The 17558-nt window shown below is 55.3% G+C and overlaps 1 protein-coding gene across 6 annotated transcripts in view; it reads right to left on the bottom strand.

The window, feature by feature from the left end:
- The window catches only part of ARHGAP8 (Rho GTPase activating protein 8), a 63655-nt gene extending 46339 nt beyond the window's left edge, over window positions 1-17316 (bottom strand). For all 6 annotated transcript variants that reach the window (XM_073214008.1, XM_073214009.1, XM_073214011.1 and 3 more), the window contains exons 1-2: window positions 17253-17316; window positions 4302-4420 (exon numbers count right to left, since the gene is read on the bottom strand). In XM_073214008.1, coding sequence (XP_073070109.1) covers window positions 4302-4338 — 37 coding nt within the window. In that variant the 5' untranslated portion in view covers window positions 4339-4420; window positions 17253-17316. The remainder of the gene's footprint in view (window positions 1-4301; window positions 4421-17252) is intronic.
- Between the last annotated feature and the right edge of the window lie 242 nt (window positions 17317-17558).

The raw sequence follows: 17558 nt of genomic DNA, 5'->3' as shown, positions 1-17558 counted from the left end.
TATAGGACAGTCATCATGCCTCACAATGCACCTACCATGCGCCCACTTCTGCCACGTACCGTGCTCCCGCCTCTCCTGTGCGCCCACTATACACTCAGTGTGCACCACCCACTATGTGCCTGCCTCTGCTGTGCACCTGCTATGCACCCAGCTCTCTTGTACACCCACTATGAGCCTGCTCAGTGTGCACCACCACAGAGGGATAAAATCAGACCCAAGGGCTGGATCTTGTCCTCCATACTGACAGGAGTGGAAGCATAGACTGAGGGAAGGACTGGCCCAAGGTCACACTGTTCCTGGCAGCAAGTGTGGGCTGGAGCTTATTTCCCAGCCCCAAATTCTGACCCAGGTCCTCCTCAAGAGATGCTGACTCTGGCAGCCGGCAGGAAGGAATGGCTGGGGCTGCGGACACAAACAGGTCACTGCACTAAGAGGTAGGAAGGAAGCGCTGTCTTCCAAAGTTTCATTTTAGCATCACACAAAACAAATTAAGGTTCTTTCAGAAATGTTTTCAGCTGGAAAAAGAACATTAGGACAGACTTCATACCCGGATGTCCTGGGCTGAATAGTGTCCCTCCAAAATTCACGTTCACCTGGAACTTCGCATGTCCTTGTTTGGAAGTAGCATCTTTAGAGATGAAATTAGGTAAGGTCACACTCGAGTAGGGTGGCCCTAAATCCAGTGACTGGTGTCCTTATAAGAAGGGGAGAGGACACAGAGACCCAGGAGAAGCCATGTGAAGATGGAGGCAGAGCCGGAGAGATGTGGCCACATGCCCAGGAGCGCCTGGAGCCCCCAGGAGCTGCAGGAGGCAGGAAGGGCCCCCCTCAGAGCTCCCAGAGGGAGCTAGGCTTTGCCGACACCTTTATGTTGGACTTTTGGCCTTCAGAGAATTAATTTCTGTTGTTTTAATGCTCAAAGTCAGGGGTACCATGTTACAGCAGCTGCAGGAGGCCCACCCAGCAGATCTTCCACTCTGGGACCACGGCCGCTGAGGGAGAATTCCCGGGAGGAATTATGGGGCGGAGTGGGGGCTCCGAGCGGGAAGCACAGGCTTCTGCTAACAGACTGTGGAGGTGACCCTGATGCAAAGCCAGGTTTGAGATCTACTGATCCAGCCAATGCCCCCTTCCAAAGAGAAGCCACCCACAACTCCGGGGCAGCCTCTCACGGTCTGGAACCTGTCTTCTCTGCCCTCACCACCACTCTCTGGTGTGCACCCTGCAGTTCACTGAGCCTCTGTAAAGGTGGGGGGTAGGGGACAGGCCCTTGTCATCAGCAGTGTGACGTGTCCCACAGGGGAGCTGGTATGGGCTGCTGCAGGGCGCACCCTAACCATGCAATCATCCAGCAATACGTGTGCGTGCGTGTGTGGGCATCCACAGTGTGCAGGGGAGTTTCAGGCAGTGGGGGTCAAGCACCAGGCACAGGCCAGTCTGTGGGAGGCAGAATAAGGCTGCCTGACAACACCCATGTGCTGCTCCCTAGACCCTGTGACCTCATGTGGCCAAGGAGATGTGATTAAGGACCCCAAGATGGGGAGATGGTCCTGGATTAGCCAGTGGCTCCTGTCAGCATGAGGGTCCTTATAAAATGGAGAAAGAGGGTCAGAAGTGGAGGACAGAGCAGAAACGAAGGCTGGAATGGCACGTGAACACAGGCCACAGAACATGGGCAGAAAAGCAAGGAAACAGATTGTCCCCTGCAGCCCCAGAGGGAGCCCAGACCCCCCTGACCTGATCCAAACCCAGTGGATGCACTGCAGACAGAACTGTAAGATAAAAAACCAGGTTGTTTGGAGCCACTGACTTTCTGGGACCTCATTACAGCAGCCATGGGAAATGCATGCAGCCCCTGACCTCAGGGACAGACTTTCTGGCAGGAGAGAGTGAGCGGGGTCAGGAAACAGACAATGCAGACATGAGGCATGAGCCAGGGACAACATTAAAGAAACACCAAGCGGGGTGAGGGATCCCGTGTGGGGCAGTAGGTCAGCAAGGCCGAGGGCCCCTCCAGGCCGAGGCAGGAAAGAGGGTCCCTCGCTGGAATCTGCTGCCAGGGAAACCCAGGTTTTGAGGGATCAGTATAAAGGGATGAGGCGGCTGCAGGCAGGCCGGGTGGCTGCAGCCCAGTCCTAGAGTAGAAGGGGTAGATATCAAGGCAGGACACCTTCTATCCTGAGTGCCAGGAGCTGCTAGGGGCTCTGAGTCAGTGAGGGGCACACTCCATCTGACCTGCATTTTACTAGGACCCCCTGAGTGGCTGAGTGGAGGGACCGGGGAGGGCAGGAGGCCCATGAGGGGCTGAACTCTTCACTTACAAGCCCGTGGGTGTAGGCCGTGGGTCTGGCTTTGTCCCCGGGCTGGGCAGCTAGCAGAGACAGACAGCCCATGCTGCCTGCTGAGATCAGGCCTCTGAGAGCCCAGCCAGGGGGCAGGCGTGAGATGGGCCTGAACTCTGACAGATCTGCCGATGGATGCATGTAAACTGTCAATGGATGGGGGGACAGGGGGTGAGTGTCCCAGAGAGAGAAGAAGGCCCAGCGGGAGGAGAGAGGGCGTCTAGAGGGAGTGCAGAAGGGTAAGCGGCCTAGGAGGAGGCTGCAGGCAGCTGGCCAGGCCAGGCTGGGGCCTCAAAGCCTCAGTAAGTTGGGTTTGACACAGAGAGGGTCGGCAGAAAGATGGAGGCCATGCGCAGAGGCCAGGATGGCCAGGCTCAGGAAGATGGAGGGGAGTGTGCAGACCAGGCCTGCCGGGCCCTCAAGCTGTGCTGCGGAGCTGGGCAGAGGGTAACCCCTTCCAAATCCTCTGTGGGCCTACAGGTCCGGCCACGGGGAAACCCTGCAAACATCCCGCTTCCAGAAGCACCCTGATGACATTTACAATGTGGAAAACTGACTGGTCCTCAAAAAGCTGAACACGGACTCACCCTGAGCCGGTGATTCCACACCTCGCATACCCCCAAAGGGCTGGAAACAGATATGCAAACAAACATAGACACGCACATCACAGCAGCCAAGGAGGAGAACCAGCCCAAATGCCCACCAACGGATGCACAGATAAATGAAATGTGGTCTCTCCACGGAGTATTACTCATCCATAAAAGGAAGGAAGCTTTGACACCTGTTACAATGTGGATGCAACTGAAAATATTATGCTAAGTTAAAGCAGCCAGACACCAAAGGCCATAATGCAGGATTCCATTTATAGGAAATGCCCAAAATAGGTAAATCCATAGACATAAAGTGCTCAATGGTTTCCAGGGGCTGGAGGATGGGAGGGACAGGGACAGGAGTCACTGTTCATGGGGCTCAGGTTTCCTTTCGGGGAGCTGAAATGTTCTAGACCTAGGCAGAGGCCGTGGCTGCACAATGCCGTGAACATACCCAAGGCCACTGAATTGTTCACTTTAAGATGAACCATTTTGTTATGTGAATTTCACCTCAATAAAAAAGAAAAGAACAAACCTCCAGAGCAGGCAAGGCCCCACTATAAAGACCACACTGAGGACGGCAGGGGAGGACGGGGACAAGGACACCCTTCCCAGAGACGGGCTGGTCCGGGTCTCAGAGCGGCTTCACGTCATGCTACAGTCAGTATGACTGTCACACGACCAAGCGAGAAATGGGTCACAGCCCCACGTGCCTTAAGCAGGAAGGTAAGCGAGCCAGAGCCAAAAGGATGGGGTCTTGGGCATAGGTAAACCCGGCCCAGGCTTCCTGCATCTGGGTGGGAGATGCTTATGAAATGCAGAACAGATCACTTATGTGAGAGCTACAGGCCTTCAGCAGGCTCTTGAGATCTACTCTGGTTACCGCAGAGCCTGAAGGGCAACGACTGAAACAGTCTGGCCCCACTGCATGTAGTAATAGCAACAGCCCCTCACTTGGACATGTACACGCAGGATCTTAGCCTCAGTGCTGGGAGGTGCTTCCAGGGAAAGGGGTCTCCCTATGCGCCCAGCAGTGCGGCTCTCCTCCCAGCGTGGCCTCGTCACTGGGTGCTGTCAGGCATGTTTTCCAGGCTCTCTCAGCCTCAGCTGGTGTAGAACCTGGTGCCTTACTGGGGAGGTGTAAGCAGTGAGGATATTATTCCATTCGAGCTTCACAGCGACCCAGGAAGGGGGCTCTCGTCATCCACAAGCATTCATTTGAATCTACATTAAAAACTCTGGAAAAATAAAAAGTCACGACTGTGGTTAGAGTGGTAAGACTCTCTTAACCATATACAGATACTATCCACTAAAAAATACACGTACACCAACGATCTCCTGCTCCCAGGAGAGTGTGGAAGACGTTTACCTTTCTCCGCCAGCTCCTCCAAGTCCATCTGAGACATGATGCGCCGGTGGGCCGGGTGGCCGAGGCACTCTGTTCGATGCCACCCCTTGGGGATCCGAGCAGAGGGTCCTTCTGGCGCCCTGGGGGAGAAGCACACAGCACCCAGGGGCATTTAACACTCATGTCCACTGGGCTTGAGGAACCAAGGAAACACTCCTCAGGTGCCCTGCTTGCTTTTTAATTTCTCTCCTGAACATGAAAGAAAGCACCCACTTTGGGTTCCCCGAGACCTCAGGGCACTCTGGTGTTTCCACCTCTGTTTGCCCTGCCCAGTGCACCCCTCTCACCTGGGGAAATCCTCCCTCAATGACCAACTCGAGGTCCAGGGAGCCTGAGGCCTGGAAGGCGGTGTGGGTCCCACATTTGGGCCCTGCCCACTGACAGGACTCCCTCCCACCAACCAGCCCCATGTCCTGGGAGAAGAGCAACACGTGCAGTGGGAAGAGCACCTCCAGGGCATGTACACACACACACACACACGTGTGCACACACACACGGCTGTGCAATGTTGAGGGAAACTCTACTCCAGGCACCAGGGACAGAATGCAGGACCTTTGCCTGGCCAACCACACCACCAAATTCCCTGGGCCACTGCATCAGCCAGGAGTGGTCGCATGACCCCAGCTGGTGCAAATCAGAGTGAATCCTAAGACACCTATAAAAGCTACTGAGAAGAGATCATTTTAAAATTTCTTCTACTGAACCTGAACTTGAGAGCATACAGACCTGGAGCTACCAAAGGTCACCACATGGAACTGAAGGAAAAATGAAGCCAATGGCAGAACAGAACCAGAGGGAGAAAAAGTCCTTAAAACCCTGTATACCTGGATCCAGCTGTACCTGAATGCCCAGATCCAATACATCTTTTCTTCTTAAGTCACTTTGGATTATAGATGGCCTGTCACTTCTAACAAAATGAGAGCTGATATTTTCTTCTTTGAAAAATCAGTGCATATTGAACCACTTGCTGAAATCTGCCTCAAATTCTCTAAGAGAAAAAAACGATAAAGGTTCACACTGTTTTTCTTTGATTGTGGTACAAGTAAACACACTGCATTTCTGAAAAATTTGGGGAACATCTGGCTTAGCAAGAGAAATGGAACTTGCGCCCTTTGACCTCAACCCTGCCCCTGCCTACAGCCCTGGGTCTCCCCTCCACAGGGTGTGGCAGAAGCAGTAGGCAGCACAAGGCGCGCTCACCCAGCAGGGCCCACACGGCACTGCCTCCCCCTGACCCACTTCCCGGGGCCAGGCAGATAACAATCTCTTAAAGAAACTGCTCTGCTCTTGTTAAACTCTCCCAGACTCCCGCTACTCCACATTTCATTTCTAAATGGCTAAACGGTATAATAACATTAAAGGACTTCATTTGATGGGGGAACGTCTCCCATAACCCTGTGGCCAATTCTTATTTGTACATATTCTCTTCCAGTCATTGTCCACATGCACCCGTATTTTCTGAAGCCATAATCAGACTGCATGTACATTTTGTAATTGACTCTTTCCCCACACATCAACCCAGAGCGTCTGAGACCAGAATATTCAGCCCAACACCCAGGCCACCAGGAGCACGGCCAGCACCACCTCGGGTGGGAGCTGGTGTCTTGGGCAACAAGGAGGGAGACGTGGGGGCAGGAAGGAGTGTGGACAACCCAAGTATGTCTAGACAGCAAGTGATGTACTCCCAACAGAGCCTGCTTGACCATCGCAGTCAACCAGCACCTGGATAGGGGACAACCTGACCTCAGGGACTCCCAACGCAGTGCCCCACTATAAGCAGACACCTGTGAAGAATCCCTGCCCAGTCTGCCCTGAATCTCATTAAGCCTCTTGCACTATTGTTCTGCAGGAAACACCCCTAGGGGATCAAAGAACATGAGAAATGGCACCATGAGGGGGATATAATCAGATGATTCTACAATGAGACATTCTATAAAACAATCCCATGGCCCCTTTAAAAGTTGATGTTATTAAAAAAGAGAGCAGGGGAGGGGCCAAGGTGGGCAGCAACCTAATGCAGCCCTGGCGAAATTCTAGTTTATAAAAGAGCAATGAGAATATTCCTGGGACAATTGGAGAAACTGAACATGGCCTGAATAGGTGATGATATTAAAGGAATTACTGTTAATATCTTGGCTGTGAGACTGGTGTCGGGTTATACAGGAGAATGTCTTCAGGCTCAGGAGATGGGCGGTAAAACGGTCAGCAGGGGATGGGAAGGGCCCTGCCTCTTGCTTCCCAATGGCTCAGCTGAGAGGCAGAGAGACAGAGACACAGAGAGACAGAGAGACAGAGAGAGGCAGAGAGAATCATAAAGAACGGTCCCAAATGCTAAACGAAGGAAGAGTACACATGTGTCTCCGGTATTACACATTTTTTACTCTGAACAATTTTCATTAAAATGGTTGTAGAGGGAATGAGGGAGAAATCCAGCCCCTGCGTGACTCCATTACCCCGATAAAGTCCAGCCTCCCCATTTATCAGACAAAACTGAGGCCGATGAGGTGCAGACCCTGGTGCACATCAGCCCCAGGATGCCTCTCACTCCTGCCACCTCTACCGTCTCTCCCCTTGGCACAGGTAAACCCTGGCTTCACTTCTGACAGCTCTGTAGGGGCCACAGTAGCAGTGGCCTGGCTGGTCTCCTCCGCCACGTGCTGCCCTGCCCCACCCCCGGCACAGCAGCCCAGGCCACCCACCCACTCAGGCTGGATCTGCTGCCGGAAGGCTGTGCAGCCTCGTCAAGAGTTTTGCCCTCTCTGGGCTGAGATGGAGCAAGAGCCCCACCCAGCCTCTCTCACTGCCCTGCTGCCAGGGTCTTGCTAGTGGAAGACCCTGGGTGGGGCACAAGGCGCAGCCCAGGACTGGAGGAGGACGGAAGAAAGAGGGGCAGAGACCCCCAGAGAGAGGTTCCAGGAAGCCGGCAGCACCGTCTCAGGAGCCACATGCTCACCCTGCATGTACTCACATGGGCACATGCACACACACACAGGGCCACATGCATACGTGCCGGCTCCCCTCTGCAGGCAGTTCCGGGCCATCACCTCCAGCAAGCCCCTCATTGACACTCCAGTGTGGACAATTCCAGACCAGACCCCCAGCGCCCCACATTCCACACCAGCTACCATTCCCTGTCCACAGGCCCCTGGGCTTGCACCCTTGTCTCCTGAGGTCGGTGGACCTTGGAGGCCATGGCTTCTAAGGGCAGAAGGGCCATGTGGGGTGGAAGTTGAATGGCCAGCCAGCTGGGACAGGGCTACAAACAGGATTGGGTTTTGTTCCCTGGCAGGATGCAGAGCACAGAGCACCAGGCAGGGGAGGCCCAGCACTGCCAGACCTGGACCCCAACACCCACCTTCCCTGTGTCAGAAGCACAGTACTACCTTCCAAACGCAGCTCTCCCCAACCTGGGGGCAGCTCCCTGGGGACCGGGGAGGCAGCAGGGGTGACACCCAGGTCTGGGACTATGTACACATGCCTGGCCAGAAGCCTTCCCCTACCTGCAGCAAAGGTGAGAAGAGGAACCCAATCGTCTACACCTACAGCGCAGGTCACAGCGAAGGCAGCTGTCTGCAAGGAACACGGCCAGGAAGCCTGGTGGGCTGAGAACTTTGCACACATTGGTCGTTTGTCCCTGGGCCACACAATGAGCTTGGGGCAGAGGGCAGAGGTCCCAAGGGCTGTTGCCTCTGGGGAGGGCACCCTGACCTGCAGGGAACTTGCTGCTGACCTGTCATTCCACTTATGCCTCGTGACAGGCAGCGGGGAGTCCCTGATGGAAGGAGCAATGGTTTCATGACAGAGGGAGGCCATGCAGTCCTCACTCTCACCACCAGGGCCTCCGGAGCCCCCCAGGCTCGCCTGGAAAGGTAAGCCTGCTATAAGCCAGACAGCTTGAAAGCCACCCTCTGGGGGCACTAGGTGTCCCCTGACCAAAAACGCAGGGGGAGGGGCTCCTGACCCAGGAGAGGAGAATGCCACCGGAACATCTCACCTCAAAGCCCCACAGGAGGCACTGACCACCGGACCCAGGCCTCGTCCCCCTCCTCTGCCCTCAGGGAAAGGCCTTCAGAATTCAAAGCCCCTGAAGCCAAGAAAGCTTTGCTCCCCTCAGGACTCTGCTTTAACCCAAGAGTGACGTTTACTCCTTCTTTCCTTTACAGGCTCAAACCTTTACACCATCCTCCTGTCTCAAAAAGCACAGACACCATCATTTGCTTTGAAGTTTGCATGCTGGGCCCCGCGCTGTATTGCGGCAACAGCCAGCGGGGGCTCTGTAAGGGTGGGCCCTGTGGACCCCCTGCGCCTCCCAGTCCTAAGGCTGCGAGTGAACTAGGCTCCCCCACCACTGCAGGGCGCCCCGCAGGCCTGGACAGCCCCCGTCTGCCCCTGCTACGTGTGGTCAGCAGACCTCACCACCTGCAGGATGGGAGCGTGGCAGAAGGCAGCCCATCCCCAGGGCTGCCACTGAGGGGCCTAGGAGCTCCTGGGGAGACTGGTGTCCTGCTCCCACAAGGCACCCTTGCACAGGTGGTCTGTCGTCTCCAGGCCCAGGAGCTCAAGTGGCACAGACTGGCTGCAAGGCCCCAACAGAAGCACTGGGCTCCGGCACAAGGGAGGCCATCTGTGGGTAAAATTGTAGTATTTCCAGAATATCTCGCCTGGCTTTGGCACATCTGCATTTCAATAGGCGTTCAGAGGTGGAAAGAACTATGGCTTTAGTGCATTTGCATCATTCCTCGGGGGTGGAATGAGGTTCATCTCCATATCAATGGGTAATTACCTGGGCGAGGAGGGCTTATCTGTCCCTGAGAGGTGAGGGGGAGGGCTGGTTTTGCTACTGCTGCTGCAGGAGAGAGAGATGGGCTGGACGCAGTTTGTAAGCAATAAACGGATTTTAAACCTTATTTCTCCCTTTGACTGATTTCAGTTTTTAGAGGTATTTTGCCCCAGGATTTCCTCTCCCCAAACTTACACCATCCCACCAGCCTGCGGATGGTTGATTTGATGCATCAGCTCGGCTGGCCTATGGTGTCCGGCGGTCAGTCAACACTAGCCTAGACGCTACTGCAGAGGTATTTGTGATAAGATTAACATTCACAATCAGCTGACTTTGGGTAAAGCAAACAACCTTCCACAACGTGGGTGAGCCTCATCTAATCAGTTGAAGGCCTTAAGAGCAAATACTGAGGTTTTCCAGGGGGGATTCTGCCTGAGTTTCTGGCCTGCTGGTCTGCCCGACAGATTTTAAACTTGCTGATCCCCACAAACGCATGACCAATGCCTAAAAACAAATCTCTTTATATGTAAATATGTCCTACTGGTTCTGTCTCTGAAGAACCTGATACAAGCCTCTGACATACTCTGATTTCTCCTCCCCAGGAATTGCCCGAATCATAAACTGTGGCACTAGAGAGGATCACAGTGGACACCTTGTGCCAGAGACTGTCATTGTGCCTCAGAAAACTGAAAACCGAGGCCCCGACAGGGCAAGGGACGGACGTGCCCAAAGCCTTGTGTCAGGGGCCACACCTGTACCTCTCCGGGAAGCTGCGCCGCCTGGAACGGAGAGCATCCCTCCGGCGCACCTGACTGCTCCTCTGGGAGATAACCGACAGCAACGCGAAGTACTTCTTATCTGTGGTCATGCAAATTCTGTCCTGCAGTTGACTTCTCTCCCTTCCTCGTTACCCCCTTCCTCCCTCCTCCTCCCCAAAATGCCCCAAATCTGCCTCCATGCGCACTTTCATTTCAGTATTCCCGATCTATAAATGCCTCTGTCCTTCAGATAGATTCTTTTCAACCAGTGAGAACACTTGCCTGCTTCCCTCCCAAGTTAAAAAAAACCTTTACCACACGTTCATTTTTATATCTGTGTGATAGTTATGATGTTGTCCTTTTCTGAAAATTATCATTTAATGTCACTTTGCTCTGGGCACCCAGCTCCTTGCAAGGAGCAAGCAGTGAATGAAGACTTTCTATCCCCTTCCAACTGACAAGAAAACACACCCAGGAGGACCCTTGCCCCCGTGATTTGAGGTTCAGGTGCAGCCTGACCCCGCTCCGCACTCCCTCACCCCGGGTGCTCTCTCCTCTTTCTCCTATGGCTACAGATGCAGACGCCCTGCCCGTCTGAGGCTCCCCTAGACCCCACACTGCTCCCGCCTACTCCAGGGCCTTTGCACTGATTCTTCCCCCACCCTTGTAAATTCTTTCTGCCTGTGAAGTCTTTTCTAACAACAAGTTTGTCATTCCAACACCAACTCTCTGATTCTCTGGCACAAAGTGGGTGTCCTACAATTCAACCCCATTCTGATGCAAACTACCTGCAGTTAGCAACCTAGAGTTACCTACAGGTTAAGGGCCCAGGGCCACAAAGCTGCCCCCATTTCAGATGCCAGTTCAAAGTCTCAAGTCCCCTAACCAAAGGTTAACTGCACTTTGGTCTGACATGGTTTCAAATGTGGGGCTTCCCAAGACCCCACTTCACATTCAATAATTCTATGATAAAGGATACAGCTCAGGAGCAGCCATACACAAGACATACCAGGCTGGCTGGCATGCAGGGACTCCCACCCTCCCAGCACATGGAAGCTTCGCCAGTGCCAGCCTGGAAGCTCTCAGCCTCAGGGCTTGGAGTTCTTACCAACGCAGGGTAGCTCCACCTCCAGCCCTCCTGCCGCCTGAGCTTGTCGTGAGGGGCCCATGGGTTTAACCCTCTATCAGGAGGCTGGGTCCTCTGGGGACCAATCCCATCCTGGGGCTATCTAGGTGCCAACCCAGAGTCACCTCATTAGCATAAACTCAGATAAAGTCACAGGGGACCTCTTAGGAATAACAAAGACACTCCTAGAACTCTGGAAATCCGAATGGCTTTAGGAAATCCAATTCCTCTGCCAGGAACTAGAATAAAGCGGCAAAGACCAAATACGTATTAGCTTTAGACCACAGCCCCCACCTGCAGGGCAACTCCTGCTCAGCCTTCAGACCCCCTTCCAACCAGGAGGGCATCAGGCCCCCTCCCACCCACCCTCCCAGCACCTGTCCTCATCCCGGTTAAACCGCCACAAGGTGCAAACGTGACAGCATGTACCTGTTTGTACGAACGTGTGGTTAACCGTGGGCTCCCTCACCAGATTAAAGGGTCTTGAGGACTGAGCTCCTGTCTGGACTCGCTCCAATGGGAGGAACCCCGGGTACCCAGTAGGCCCCAGTGCCACCTGTCACCTGCAGCATAGGCAGGCTCTCTGGGATGGTGTGCAAGGGATGTTTCAAGTCACCCAACTCTACAAATAGCAAAATGGTTTGTTGCTCTAAAACTATATTTGCACATTATACAAACAGACCCTCACAGCAGTTATTTTAGCGTAGTAGCTACAAATTAACACTTCTTACCTCCAGCAAATTAGCGCCAAACTGAATTTGAGTGATGCAGCTGATATGGGGCGAACAGAGGCGGAGCTGGCCAGTGGCCGGCCCTGTGTGCAGAACAGGGTGCTCTGATAAAGGGCTCTTGGGAGGAGGGGGACTCCGATGCACCTGGGCCTAACCCCAAATTTTATATGCTCTGGGGAGAAAGGGGCTGGCACGGGCAAGGGTCAGGGGGCGCAGTGGCTCAGGTGTGAAGGGCAGGAGCTCTTGCTCAGGGCTGGTAGGGAGTCACCACTGAGCTGCGATTCTGGGGTCTCCTAGTGGCATCTCCTAAGAAGTAGTATGAACCTTCTGTCTCAGCTGTGCCACAGATTCATTGCATCAGATCCCCACTCCTGCTCTTTGTCATAAACACCACTGGATCCCCAACACTGGTGAGAAGGCACACGCAGACCCTTGTCCAAGTAGAGGGGCCAGGAGCCACTGGTCCTGTGTGACACCTGGGTGAGACACCCAAAGCTGGCCGCAGCAAGGTCCAAACAAGCTGTGACCTGCTACATGACCTCGTCGGAGGCGTGCCCACGAGTCCCAGGACACCCAGTGCCCTGAAAGGGTGAGGGAGTCTGGAAAGAGCTGCAGGGGCCGCCTGGCCCACCTGGGGTTCTTGTGGACGCAGGGCTGCTCCCACAGCCTTCTGGGTGGACGAGACTACTCCTGCCCAGCATCGCTGTCACCCTCTCTGCCTGGGGTACCCAGGAGCTCGTGCAGGTGTGCAGCCTCACCTGCAAGCCCTCCAGCTGCAAGGAGCTGACCCACCCCACCTCCCAGGGCCACCTGACTACCGAAGAATACTCCCATCTCGTTTTCAAAGGTTTGTTGGGGAGCCAAGTTGAGCCAATCAGCACATGGCAATTTCCCTGGACACACAGACAGGTTCATTTAGTCCACAAAGCACCAGGAAAAGTCTTCCAGGTGTTTCTGGGGAAGAAGACCCCTTACTTTCTCGAGAGGGCCACAGGAGGAATCTTCCTCCGCACTGCTGTGTATAAAGATGAGGCCACAAGCAGGAACTTGGGGTGCCTGTTGAATAAAATCCAGCAAAGGGAATGCAAAAGAGCCCAGCATTCAAGGCCTCCTTGCCAGTCTCACCACCACGCCCAGGGGCTCCCACCTCACCCTTCCCATTCTCTGCCATCCCAGGCTGCTGTGCCCGAGAAGGACCCAGTGGGAGCCTTGGCCGGAGCCTCCAGCACCTGCACTCAGAGCCTTCAGGGGACCCTGGGCCCTCCCCTCTCTCAGGGACACTAAATCCCGTGCTCGCCACCCCCCAGCCCAGGTCTCGGGCCTGACCTCTCCTCCAGCTCTGGCCTTGAACACCCCAACTGCCTACTCCACACCTCCCGTGACGCCTGGGTGCCAACAGCTTCCTGTAATTGCTGGAATAAGAGTCAAAGCAGCTGAAAAGACCCCTGGGCCACCCTCCAGAACCCCTGTCACCCCACATCCACTCTGCCCTTTCCCTCTGCTCCAGCCACACAGGCCTCCAGGTTGCCCCTCAAATATACAACTGTTCCTGCCTTAGAAACGCTGCATACGCTGTCCCCCAACCTGGGACACAGAGCTCTTTCAAGGAGGAGGTGCTCTATAAATGGCTTCCATAATTAGCAACAGCTTGAGTCCAGTTCAGTGATACAGTCTGAATTCCTACATACCTCCCGGGCAGCCTCCTTGGACACTGAAGTGGGACTCACAGGGCCCCACTAAACCTCCCCTCCACCTTCAGAACCTCTTTACAGAAGCACCCGCTTACAGCCAGCCAGGTCAAATAGAGACTTGCCCTCAGTGTGGACAGAGAGAAAGCGCCCCAGCCTCAGGGGAAGGTGGGCCCGGCGGGCCTCTCTGTACCAAGAGCTGGACCTGGTTCTGACCCCTGTGCACCTCTCTAGTGCTGGCCACCAGCCCCCGCAGCAGCCACTGTGGGCGAGCAGCCCAGAGTCAGAGGTTCCAGCCTGGGTGACCCCTCCGCCAGGTGCCACCTGAGGCCAGTCCGCTCCTGTTGGGCCCCACTTCCTATTCTGCAAAATGGGCACAAGCCCCCACCAGCGTGCCACAGTGAGAATCAAATAAAGTGACAGGTGTGGCATCACACTGAAAGGTCACAGACTCCAGAGACTCGCATTGACAGTCACCGGGCAGGTGGAAGCCAAATACAAACCACTCCTAAAGCTGTGGCTCCGAGGACAGATTAACCAACTGCAACGCACAGACCTCCTCTGGATCCTGTTAGGAAAACGATTTTTAAAAAACCTAGAAGAAATTTTATATTTGAGGCAACTGGGAATCTGAATACGAGAGGGTACTGGACGTTAGGGCATTACTGCTGATAGCTTTAGGTGTGATAATAGCATTGCGGTCACAGTCAAGAAAGGGATTCAAGTGGCAATATTTATGGGGTACGAGATCTGGGAACCGCTTTAAAATACCAGGGAAGTAGGAAAGGTGGGCTGAGCAGGTAGTGGGGAAGGCGGGGGCCCGGAGGGGGGAAGCCTAGGCCAGGTTTGGCTGCTGCAGAGCAATGGCTGACACTGGAATGCCTTGCTTAATGTTCGAAATTCTCCATAAATTAAAAAACGTAAATGAATAAATAAGCCCTCCTACATAAAACGCAAGGTGTTTATAACAGGGCAGAGCCAAATGTGGTGTTGGGGAAACTGCAGGGGCCTCACTGGCTGGGCCAGAGAGGAGCTGCTTTTCCTTAAGTCCCATGGCCCGAGGCTACCTCCCTGCAGATAAGGGCAGCAGGTGACGCAGCCACCAACCACTGTTTTCTTTGCTGGTTTGGATTTTGCTGCCCCCCGGGGTCAGGAAGGGGCAGCTGCCCAGGAGTTTCTGGACTCCTGACCCACCAAACCAGTTCCTTCGGATGGACAGACAGTGGCTCCACCTGAAAACGAGCTTCCCACTGTCCTGCTCTGTGCAGGGCCACTGAAGAAACACAGCTTGGCCCTCAGCCTCGGCCAGAGCACGGTCCACAGAAGTCCATCCTCACATGGCTCCACAGGTCACGGGCAGGGATAATGTTCAGGTATGCAACATTTCTCAAGGTGTCATGCCCTGTTTTAGGCACTTTGCACAAATTAACTCATTTTTTGATTCTCCCAATAACCCTACTGAGTTACAGAGTAAGTAATAATACTGTTCATATTTTACAAATGGCGACACCAGGGCAGAGTGGCTAGCAACGCAGGTTAGCAACTCAAGGTCACACGGCCAGGATCAGGGGGTCGGGCTCCAGTGCCAGCTGTTAGCTAGTGCTGCCCTACCTCTACGGGTACTGACATTACACCCTCTGAGCACCAGGACACCAGGCTGCTCACGAAGCCCATCTGAGAGTGAGAAAACAGGGGCCACGACCAAGCCTGCCCTCTAGTGACCCAGAAACCCAGACCCTGGCCTGACCTGGCTGCCAGGAGTTCCAGGAGACTCCACATGAGGATCCTGGGGCAGGACTGAGGAGCAGGGTGCCACCTGGGCCCCACACAGGCATCTTCAAGGCCATCCCCACTCCCACAATGCAGGGCCCAGGTCTCCCCTCACATGTACCTTGGGAGGCCCAGGAAGCCTCTGGCTACATGTGCACATCTTCCTTGAGTATCCATTTTAATGAAAGGATGGAGGGAAAAGGTAAGTAATTTATCTGAGAAGAAATGGAAAACATCATTTCCATATCCCCATGCTCATGCCACACAAGTGTGAAGGGCAGTCACTGGAGGGCTTCAGCCATCTCCCCCTGGAAGGCAGAGCTCAGCGCCCTGCAGGTGGCACAGCCGATGGGGAGAGCACAGACGCTGCACATGCAGGACAGCTGGCCTCACTGGCCATGGGACCTCGGGAAGTCACCTACCCCCACCCCTCTGCCTCGGTTTCCTCATCTGTAAAAGGTGTCCTTCATGAGGCTGGTGTGGGCGAGGAATGAGGCAATCAGGTGTGCAGCCAGGGCTGAGAGCCATTAGTGATGGTGACCGTGACCTTCTGGGGATGGCTGGAAAACAGGGTCATTTATGGGCTGGGAAGCTGAGTCCCTGACCTGCTCAAAAACTAGGTGTCTGACTCCTGCTGCCTGTCTGCCTTAGTTTCCCCATCAGTGAAAGAGGGTGAATTCAGGGAACAGGATGAATTTTTTGATGTGAAAGATACACATATCCAGCGCCTCCAGCAGAGCCTGAGCTCTTCCTATCCTCTCTTTAACTGAAGCCACATCTATGGTGCCCACACAGCCGGTTCTGCCTGACCTACCTTGTTAGGAAGAGGCCCTATGTCTGAGGGATGTTTAGTCATATTTCCAGACCTTAGAACATCTTTCTGAGGTTGCACTTCAATAACTCAATGACATCATCCAAGTAGATTCCTACTGGCTCCATCTATCAGGTACACTTACAGTCGCCAGCCTCTGTGTGATCTCAATGTGCCAACCTCCCCTGCCTACTTCTCATCCATCTTCCAGCTCAATGGCTGCCTCCTCCAGGAAGCCCTCTCTAACCTCCCACAAACCCACAGCTTACCTCTATTGCACAGAGAGCAGGCTCTGTGTCCCCTGTAAGCCGGGCCTGGGGGATGCCTGTCCACAGAGCCTAGCTAGGCTCCGGCTGGGCCCTGTGTCCCTCTTCACCCCCACCCGCAGCCCTGTTGTTGGTTTGAGGAATGACTGGTCACTGTATGAAATGTGCTCACAAACACGATCCTAAAACTGCCGAAGAGACTGACGGAAAGACGTTTACTGTTGAGTCTTACATTAAATTTTGAGTCCTCAATCTGCGTAGATGTCGGCACTGCCTGTCACAGACATGGCGACGCACAGCACGGAGCTCCCTGGACCACACAGCCTCAGACACAAGACCTCCACGCCGGCGGCCCCCAGACGGCCAAGGCAGGGTCTCCAGCCCCGCCAAGGGCTCACAGGACTTCCTCCCTCTTAGGACGATTCAATTCGGCAGTTCCTTCTCCTGGGGCACGAGCAGCTACCCGCACCCACCTCCCAAGGCATTGAGGAACCGCAGCCCCAAATGCCAGGCTTCGTCTCGGGACGGCCCCACAGCAGAGTGTGAGAAAAGTGAGAGCAGCCAGGCCCTCTCCTAACTGCGCTTCTGGAGGGTGATTGGCTGATTGCCAAGCTTTCGGCCCATAACCCTTGGGGTGCCATCCTGAGTACTAGCGGGGCCCCAGGGGACCCGCGCGGCACCTGCTCGGCCCGTCTTCCCACCAGCGACACGGGAACACGCCTCCCGCCTCCCGGGCTCGGAGTGGGCGGGGCTGACGGGCCTGCGGGGTGCGGCCGGCCAAATGGGGGACCCCCTCCTTGGGGAGAAAACGCCGGGCAGCCGAAGTCTGGGCTGAGACCAGAGCAAGAAAACATGGGGTAAGGGAGCGCGCGCGCGCGGAAACCGGGGAACAGGGCGCCGCTCCCGCTCCCGCCCTCGGGCCCCCGCGCTGCGTCCCCACGGGGCTCGGAGGGCTGCCCCCCAGAGCCGACGCGGGCCTTACCTGGCTAAGCCCCGACCTGCGGCGCACCTGTACGCGCGCCGCCGCCGCCTCACCTGGCCCCGCCCCCGACTCACCTGGCCCCGCCCCGGACGTAGTCCCGGCGAGCCCCGCCCCTCTCCCCGCCCCGCCGGCCCCGAGCTGGTACCCTGGCGCGCGGGCGCAGGCGGTCAGCCCGGGTCTCCGCCGGGGGGCAGGGCGGGGCCGGGGCAGGTCGCCCTGCCTTGTGCGCAGGGAGGGGAGGGGCCTGCGCGCTCCGGAGCCCCTCGCCCTTTACACCCGAGGCGCTCCTGGGTCCTGTCTCGTCCG

Source organism: Manis javanica, chromosome 10 (genome assembly GCF_040802235.1).
Source record: "Manis javanica isolate MJ-LG chromosome 10, MJ_LKY, whole genome shotgun sequence".
Lineage (NCBI taxonomy): Eukaryota > Metazoa > Chordata > Mammalia > Pholidota > Manidae > Manis > Manis javanica.
This window is presented reverse-complemented; position numbering and strand designations above follow the sequence as displayed.